Source organism: Camelus ferus, chromosome X, assembly GCF_009834535.1.
Source record: "Camelus ferus isolate YT-003-E chromosome X, BCGSAC_Cfer_1.0, whole genome shotgun sequence".
Classification (NCBI taxonomy): Eukaryota; Metazoa; Chordata; class Mammalia; order Artiodactyla; family Camelidae; genus Camelus; species Camelus ferus.
In genome coordinates, this window is record NC_045732.1 from 90,297,652 (window position 1) to 90,307,438 (window position 9,787).

At 38.2% G+C, this 9,787-nt stretch overlaps 1 protein-coding gene across 2 annotated transcripts in view; it reads left to right on the forward strand.

The window, feature by feature from the left end:
- The window catches only part of LOC102511205 (transmembrane 9 superfamily member 2-like), a 73,286-nt gene that overhangs the window by 55,706 nt on the left and 7,793 nt on the right, over positions 1-9,787 (forward strand). For both annotated transcript variants that reach the window (XM_032475218.1, XM_032475219.1), the window contains exon 16: positions 1,918-2,089. In XM_032475218.1, coding sequence (XP_032331109.1) covers positions 1,918-2,089 — 172 coding nt within the window. The remainder of the gene's footprint in view (positions 1-1,917; positions 2,090-9,787) is intronic.

A 9,787-nucleotide genomic window follows, 5' to 3' on the forward strand; every position in this document is an offset into this window, starting at 1 on the left:
CTGCCTTTTGGTTACCATGGACATAAATAGTTCTTTTCACCCCAAGCAACCCCCATTTTTACCCTGATATCGTTTTGGATAACTAAGTTGGTAGTGAAGCATGTTTTCTTAAATCCCCCAAATCTCTCTTATTATTTTGGTAGTAAATGTGACTCTCTAAAGGTGACAATAGAGAGTTTAAGGGATGATTATTATGTCCATGATGTCTTAGAGCATTTTCTTCTTGAGCTATAGGAATAAAGGGAAAAGATATATAATTATCTGTATATTACACTTAGCTACTCATTCATTCTGTGGTACATTTTGGCATAGGAAATCTGCAACAAGCATTAATGAAACATAGATTAATAGTTGTATAATGTGTATATATTTTTATTTCTTAGAAAGTGTTTTGGGCGTCCCCAAGACCACCCACATGTTTGGTGACTCACTAGAAGGACTCAAGGGACTCAGCATGTAGATGTATTCATAGCTAGGGTTTGTTACAGCAAAAGGATGCACAACAGGGTCAGCCAAGGAAAAAGACACAGGTGGAACCTGGGAAAAATCCATGTACAGTCTTCCTGTGCCTTCTCTCTCTCCTTGGGGTGGGGTGGGGGGCACACACCGGGTTTGCTCCTTTCTCCAACAATAAAAAAATGCAGGAATATATGTGCAATGTTTCTGCCTAAGGAAGCCCATCAAAAACTCAGCATCCAAGGTTTTTACTGGGAGCTAGTCACATAGGCACCCTCTGCCTAGCAACTACAAAAATTCCAGACTCTCAAAAGCAAAGCAAGTGTTCACCATAAATCTCATTGTTTATACAGTCCAGGTAGAGCAAACCAGTCTTATCAATCAGGGAATGACTAAATACCAAATTCCCAGATGTAAGCCGAGGGTCAACCTTGCAAGCAGACCCTTCTAAAGACAGCAACCTCAGACCTGCTATGTTCACTCTTCTCTGTACTGTTTATCCCCTTGACCCTTGAACACAGTGCCTTTATGGTAAAATTATTGTCAGGAAGGAGTCCATGGGGTAGGGTGAGACCAACCTGATTATTGACCTCAGTCATGCCTCCACGGGTCTTGAATTTAGCCAGTTAAAACAAATCCCATTAGTCATAAAGGTCTATTTTAAGCAAACAAACAAACTCATAGAAAAAGAGGTCAGATTTGTGGCCACCAGCGGCAGGGTTGGGGGAGGGAGAATTGGTTGAAGGCCATCAAAAGGCAGAAACTTCCAGTTATAAGATAAATAAGTGCTAGGGATATAATTTACAACATGATAAATATAATTAATACTGTACATTATATATGAAAGTTGTTAAGGGAGTAAATCCTAAGGGTTCTCATCACAAGGAAAAAATATTTTTTTCTGTTTCTTTGGTTTTGTATCTATGAGATGATAGATGCTCATTAAATTTCTTGTGATAATCATTTCATGGTATATATAAATCAAATCATTATGCTCTACACTTTGAGCTTGTATAGTGCTGTATGTTGATTATATCTCAATAAAGCTGGAAGAGGGGAAAAAAAGGTCTAGTTTAAACTTCTATACTAACCTTTTTCACCTGGTCTGAAGCATTGATTCAGGCCCAGCACAACTCTGGCCAGTAAATTGAAGCTGATTTGAAAGCCTTCCAGGGCTGAGGCAGCATCTCCAGAGAGAGGATGCAGACATGAGAAGCATAATCCCTGAGGGCTCACATGGTCACCCGGGAAACAGTTTATAAAGGTTAGGGCATCCCAAGCAGGATGTACATTAGTCAGACGGTACATATCATATTGTTTCTTATAAAACTTCCCGTTTTATTTCTTTTAATCCATAATCTTATGGAGCCTACTTTATGTTGCTTGTTATTGCAATAATTGCTAGTCCATGGATGGCTAGAATTTCATCTAAAAAGTTGTTTTTTCTACTTGTTTGTGCAGGATTATCATTGGTGGTGGAGAGCCTTTTTTACCAGCAGTTTTATGGCTGTTTATCTTTTTATGTATACAGTTTATTACTTCATTACCAAACTTCAAATCGCGGACGTTGCAAGCACTATTTTGTACTTTGGGTCCTCGATGATCATGGTCTTGATTTTCTTCCTTTTCACAGGTAAGCCCAGAATTACTTTGTGTATTTCAGATTCTCTAAAGAAACTTGGAGATAACCATAATACAATAATAAGCATCAATTAACAATCAATGGAAGGAAGAGGGAACAAAGTCATCATGTTCATTTTTATGCTTTGGGGATGAAAGGTTGCAAAGCCTAGGGAACTGGACGGACCGTATGTACTTAGCTGCGAGGCTGTCCCTTGTGAGTTTTAAATAGTAGGGATGTGTTCCAAAACATAGTAAGGGTAATGTGTAATCACCTGTTAATAGCTTCCAAACATAAAAAATTAACCGACTTGAATAACTTTTAATTAGTAAAATTAGATTAAGTCAATATAAGCAATTAAATGTGAGGAACAAGGTGTATACTTCTCAGGATGACTCCTTTGGGTTTGTTATTTGGGTTCAGATGTGATGGAAACATGTCTTTAGGTTAATGCTTGAAGCAGGTGAAAAAAATGGAATAGTCTATAAAATGATCCAGCTGGAGAAATAATGAAGTTGGAGAGCTGTACACCCCTTTCAACACAAGGGAAGTGGCGGTCCACCTCCACCTGCCTCACTTTGAAGTTCTGGTTTTAGCTGAAGTTACATCACTTGTGTAGATCAGCTTGGAAAATTTCAAGTATTTTCTCTGATTTTAACTCTCAGGTTCAACAAATGTGCAAAGACTACCAATGGAAATTTGTCGGAAATCAGAGCCTTAAGACAGATTCAAACATTATCTGAGAAATGGGGCATCTGGGTGGTGGCTCCTTCCAGTGCTTTTTGTGTACTGCTGGTCTCAGCTCCGCGGTAAAAGGCAGACTGTGCAGGCCTGCTCTCATCTCTCAGCCACCAGAAGTTCTAGCTAAAACCAAAGGCCTGAGAGGGCCTCACAAGTCTAGTCTAACCAGGCTTCTTATGCTTGTCTTTGAGGTTTTTAAACTTTTTACTGAAATATGCATGCAGAAAAGCACACACATCATAAGCATACAACTTGATGAGTTGTCACAACGTGAACACGCTTCTGTTACTGACGCCCACGTTGATAAACAGTAGGTGATCAGCACCACGGTTCATAAACAGTAAGTGATCAGCACCGCAGCAGCCACTGCTGGGCCTCGGTCCACTTCCCTTCCGCGACAGGCAGTCACTATCCTGACTTTTGACAGCATCGATTCATTTGGCCTGTTTTTGAATTGTATGTCAGTGGACTCATAGGAGATGTACTCTTTTCTGTCTGGCTTCTTTAGGGTCTGGTTTCTTTTTCTCGAGATCGTGAGACTCATCCGCCCCACTGTGTGTATATGTAGCCTCTGCCTCTCCTGTCTTCTGTTTTGGATTTCTCCCCCAGTGAGTTACTGGCTTTTCTGTTCACGCACAGTTGGGTGAATTGAGCGCAGTCATTTTAGGCTTATGTTTTTCTCATTACCTAACACTTTGACTCAAGCCGCCTTTTTCTGAGAATCATATTACAGCAGCTTCTTTCAAAAGTTAGCTGTCATCCCGAATTGTCACTTTGCTGACAAAAATGTATTCCCACGGGTTGGTTCCGCCACGTGCATCAATTCTGTTGCGACACTCCACTGCATGCTGGCTCTCCAAGGTTCCCAGTGATCTCTTGCCAAATCTAATGGCCTTTACTCCAGTCTTCATCCTCCTTGGCTTCTTAGCTTAACACTATGCAACACCTCTTCTGTGCGAGTCTCTTAACATGACTGGCATTCTTCATCTACCGCTCCGCGCCTTCTTTTGTTTTCCTTCCTCTTCCTGTCGCCTAACTCTAGCCTTTATCCAAGGTCCAGCCTTCAACATTTCAGTCCTTTCTTTCCACACTCTCCCTTTTAGAGCTTACTTCGTCCCAGAGCTTCACTGAGGTCCTCAATGCTGACAGCTCCCAAATCTGTATCTCTAACCATAACCTCTCTCCTGTTATATTCTCAACATTTGCACGTCCCATTGGTACTGCCAACTCAACATGCCCCAGAAAGTTGAATTTATTTAGCTCTTCCTTTTCCCCAGACTGACTCATCTTAATCGCTTTCTCTCTTTGACTGTCATCTCTAATCTCTGATCTCCTTGGCTTATTTTGCAGGAATTCTTAACATAGCCGTTCCATGCTTCCCAGTTAATTAATCACAACTTCCGTCTTTATTCTTCTATTAGTCTATCTTATGCTACGCTAGACACTGCTAGTTGCTGGGGATGCAGTGATGAAAAAGACAGGTAAAGTCTCTTTTTTTTGTAGATCTTATATTCTAATGGATGGGAGACAAAGAAGAAATTATGGGTTTGATGAGCTTTGTGAAAGAAATGATGTTGAAGAAGAGGTGGATAATCAGGTGTTTTAAAAGAGGTGACAGCATGTTCAAAAGCCCTGAAGTGGGAAGGAGTTTGACATCTTCAAAGAACACAGAGAAGTTCCGGATGGCAAGAGAGGGGGAGTGGCACTAGGTGGCAATAGTGATAGTACAGAGGAACGAAACTGTCAGATCTTACCAGGGTCTTAAAAACTACATTAAGAAATGTAGATTTTATTGTAAGAGTGATGGGAAGTTGAGGGGGTTTAAACAGGGGACTAGTGTGATAATGTCATTCTTCTTAGAAAACTTAAATAGTGCCATACTTCCCTCTCTACCAACGTGTAAACTTATCCTTGGTGTTTGGCTCCTGCTCTGGCTGCTCAGCATATTTTCTAAGCCTCTTAAACTGAACCACGAAGTTCAGGTGTGTTTCCTCCCGACATTTTTAGCATGTCTCCCCAGCTAACTTGGAGTCTTCTTGAGAATGGGGACCACATCTTATGCCTATTTTATATCCTTCATAGTGCTAAGCACATGATTCATCTTGAAATCCATAGAGTATGATAGAAGGGAGAGATCATTATGGTGTTATAATGTTTCCATATCTATTTTGATTTTATTTGAAATTAAAAAATTTAAATTGAGGTATAATTTACGTACATGATATTAGTTTCAGGTGTACAACATAAGGATTTGATATTTGTATATATTGCAGAATGATCACCACAATAACTCTAGTTCACATCTCTCATCACACACGGTTACAAAATTTTTGGAGGGGATGAGAACTTTTTTTTTAATAGGGGAAGGTAATTAGATTTTTATTTACTTATTTAAATGGAGGTACTGGGGATTGAACCCAGGACCTTGTGCATGTGCTAAGCACGTGCTCTGTTACTGAGCTATATCCTCTCCCCTCTTGGAGGGATAAGAACTTTTAAGATTTATTCCCTTAGCAACTTTCAAATATGCAGTGTGGTATTATTAATTATATCACCATGTTGTACATTACATCCTCATGAATTACTTATTTCATAACTGGAAGTTTGTAACTTTTGACTCTCTTCATGCATTTTGCCCACATCCTTCTTACTCCCCAGCCTCTGGAAACCACCAATCTGTTCTCTGTGCCTATGAACTTGGTGGTTTATTTTAATTTTTTAATTTAAAATTTTTTTTAAAGATTCCACATATGAGATCCCACAAGTGGGAGCATATGGTATTTGTATTTCTCTGTCTGGTTTATTTCACTTAGAATAATGCCCTCAGAGGGCATCCATGTTGTCACAAAAAGCAGGATTGCATTCTTTTTTTTATGGCTGAATAAAATTCCATTGTATATATGCATATACGACATTTTCTTTATCCATTCATACATCAGTGTATACTTACGTTGTTTTCATATCTTGACTATTGTAAATAATGCTGCAGTGAACATGGGGTACATATATTTTTTTGAGTTAGTGTTTTTGTTTTCTTTGGGTAAATACCCAGAAGTGTAATTGCTGGATCACATGGTAGTTCTGTTTTAATTTTTTGAGGAATCTCCATACTGTTACCCACAGTGGCTGCACCAATTTATATTCCTATCAACAGTGCACAAGGGTCCCCTTTTCTCCACATCCTTGCTAACACTTTTTATTTCTTGTGTTTTTGATAATAGCTATTCTAACAGGTATGAGGTGATATCTCATTGTGGTTTTGATTTGCATTTCTCTGATGATTAGTGATGTTAGACTCTTTCATGTACCTACAGGCTTATATCTGTCTTCACAGCCCTAAGAGCTCTGTGAAGGGTGTATACTGTTTTCCCTTCCACTTTTATTGAGTTTTTTATTGAGACATAATTGACATGCAGCTCTGTATAAGTTTAAGGTGGACAGCATAATGATTTGACTTACATACATCATGAAATGATGACCACAGTAAGTTTAGTGAACATCCATCACCTCATATAGATACAAAATTAAAGAAATAGAAAAATTTTTTTTCTTGTGCTGAGAACTCTTAGGATTTACTCTCAACAACTTTCATATATAACGTACAGCAGTGTTTTAAGACCCTGGTAAGATCTGACAGTTTCGTTCCTCTGTACTATCACTATTGCCACCTATTATTTTTATCATTCTGTACATTATATCCCTAGTACTTATTTCTCTAGTTTGTACCTTTTGACCATTTTCATCCAATTCCTCTTCCCTCACCCCCCCCCACATCTGGTAACTACAAATCTGATCTCTTTTTCTAAGAGTTTGTTGCTTTGTTTTTGAAGTATAATTGATCTACAACACTATGTTAGTACACAACATAGTGATTCAGTATTTCTGTCTACTTCAAAATAATCACTCTGATAAGTCTAGTTGCCATCTGTCACCATACAAAGATATTGCATAATTACTGACTGTATTCCCACACTGTACATTTCATCCCATGACTTATTTATTTTTTAACTGGAATTTCGTATCTCTTAATCTCCTTCACCTATTTCACTGGTCCTGCATTCCCCCTCCTCTCTGGCAGCCACCTGTTTGTTCTTTGTAACTATGATGCCGTTTCTATTTTGTTATGTTTGTTCAATTGCCATTTTTTAGATTCCACATGTAAGTGAAATCATACAGTATTTGTCTTTATTTGTCTAACTTATTTCATTTAGCATAATTCCCTCTAGGTCCATCCATGTTGTCCCAAATAGCAAGATTTCATTTTTTTATGGCTAATTTTATATATATATATAAAACATTTAAAATTATAAATAAATAAACAAACCACATCTTCTTTATCCATTTATCTATTGCTTCCATGTCTTGGCTATGGTAAATGACATTGCTATGAAAATAGGAGTGCATATATCTTGAGTTAGTGTTTTTGTTTCCTTCAGATATAAACCCAGGAGTGGAATTGCTGGGTCATATAGTAGTGCTACTTTTAGTTTTTTGAGAAACTTCCATACTGTTTTCCACAGTGGTTGCACCAATTTACATTCCCATCAACAGTGTACGAAGGTTCCTTTTTGTCCACATCCTTACCAACATTTGTTATTTGTGTTCTTTTTAATAATAACGATTCTCACAGATGTGAGGCGATATCTCATTGTGGTTTTGATTTGCATTTACATTTCCCTGATGATTAGTGATACTGAGCATCTTTTCACGTGCTGTTGGCCATTTGCATTTCTTCTTCGGAAAAATGTCTATTCAGTTCTTCTGCCCATTTTTTAATCGAGTTTTTTTTTTTTGATGTTGAGTTGTATGAGCTGTTTATATATGTTGGATATTAATCCATTATTAGTCATATGATTTGCAAATATCTTCTCCCATTCAGTAGGTTGTCCTTTTGTTTTGTCAATGGTTTCCTTTGCTGTGCAAAAGTTTTTAAGTTTGATTAGGTCCCATTTGTTTATTCAATCAAAGGAATCTTTTTGACATCAAGTCTGGGAGTCTTTCAAAGGGCTGCTTCTGTGCTGTGACCTGGGGTGGGTGAGTCTGTGTGGGGGCCCATTAAGAGCTAAATCTCAGTTTGCCCCGGCCCTTTGAGTCTCATGGGTGTGAGCCCTAGTTTTCAAAACCAGATGTTTCAGGGACTCATCTGTCAGGTTCTGGTCTTAAAAGTTGGGGTGTCCAATACAGGGTACCAACCCTTTGCTCCTCAGAAAGAAGCCCCAGGCTTTGGGTTCCCTCCTGACTGTGCATCACCATGCCAGGTTTGGAGTTTATAGTGAAATTGTGTCTCAGTCTTTCCTACTCACTTCGATGTGGTTTCCCTCTCATTTTGCCCCATGTGAAGGGGTTCTCTGCCAGGTTTTTTTCAGAGGAATTTCTCCCACATTTAGCTGTCAATTTGGTGTGTCTATGGGAGAAGGTGAGTTCAGGATCTTCCTATATCACCATCTTGTATCAAAGCAAATTATTTTTCATATGGGCAGAGAGAGAGAGGAAGAGAGAGCTTCATATCTGTTTTTAAATTAAATAATGAGTATGGGAAACCTCTGAAATAAATTCTGGTTGTTGTTCATATCAGGAAAAGATTAGTAAAATCATGAAGTGTGCTTTTGACATCTGTTTTCTATAACTGTTTTTTAAGAAGCCCTCTCTGGGGAAGACTCTTAAATGGCATCTCAGCAGGAAGCGAGGCTTATTGCCTCTGTTCCTGGTGTTACACTTTTGAGGAAGACATCCTTAATTAAATAATTAGTCTTGTGAATATAGATGTACACAAAAGTATAGTTATTAATTTCTGACTACTCTTTCTTACTGTAGACAAATGTTTCTGAGAGTGATTTTTTTTTAAATGACAACTTTGGAATTAGCAATATCCACTCATGTAAAAAATGCTGAGGAGAATAATGACGCATTCATCCAAAGCTCTTCCTTGTGGTCACCATATTTCTCTTTGATAATTGAATTCATCCATGGCATGACAATGAAAGCATAAGACTTCACAGCTGTCACCTTTCAATATTGAGTATGTTGCTACATATCCTTTAGCGTTGTCATTTTTATGCCTGCTTAATCTATAGAGTAGATTACTTCACTTAACTGTTTCTTCACTATTGAACTTCCTCCACCTATTTTGGATTATTTCCTTAGGATAGTCTGTGAAATGGTGTGACAGTATCAAAAAGCATAATTATCTTTATGGCTCTCTATGCTTTTCTGCCATCAGCAGAGTGTATCAGTTTCCCTACAGCCTTGACTGGCATTGAGTATTATTTTTAAAGAAACAACAAACCCCCAACCTCTAAAAAGTGGTTTTGTCCCTTGTTAACACAGTATGTCTAAAATGGCACCCCATTGTTTTCTTCCTCTTATTTTTTATGCCAAAGGAAGTGATGTGCATTATGGCTGGTGTTCCTCTACCCAATTTTCAGTTGGTAGCACACTAACAGAATAAATAACATTTTGAAATGGGGCTCCAGGAACAGGGAGAGGAAGAATAAGCCACGATCTACCAATAATGTCCTCAAAGGGTACCAAGAGGGAAACCTTGTATTACAGAGACCAAGATACATTTCAGTTAAAGTTGGTGACTTGCCCCAAATCCTAACCAGCTGTTAAGAAACCAGCTATGAAAGAAACTAAGTCTGTGCTTGACCAAGTAGGCTATGATCTCTTATAATTTGATCGCTTTACTCAGCTCTCTAATGGATGCTCATGGTTGGCAAACTTACGGATGCTTGATCTTGATTGGAGGATAGTTAGTGATTTTTTATTTGCGTGGAGTTTTGTTTTAGATATCAACAAATGAGTCAAAGTCTTAAGAAGGTTAATTGAAATAATTTATTTCTAGTTTGATGCAATGGTTGTGAGATCACAATAACCAGCTAAGATCTAACACTTAGGATTCCTTCTCTTAAAGTCTAAAATGCTATATTGTATTATAACAATGGAGTTTATGATTTAATATACATACTG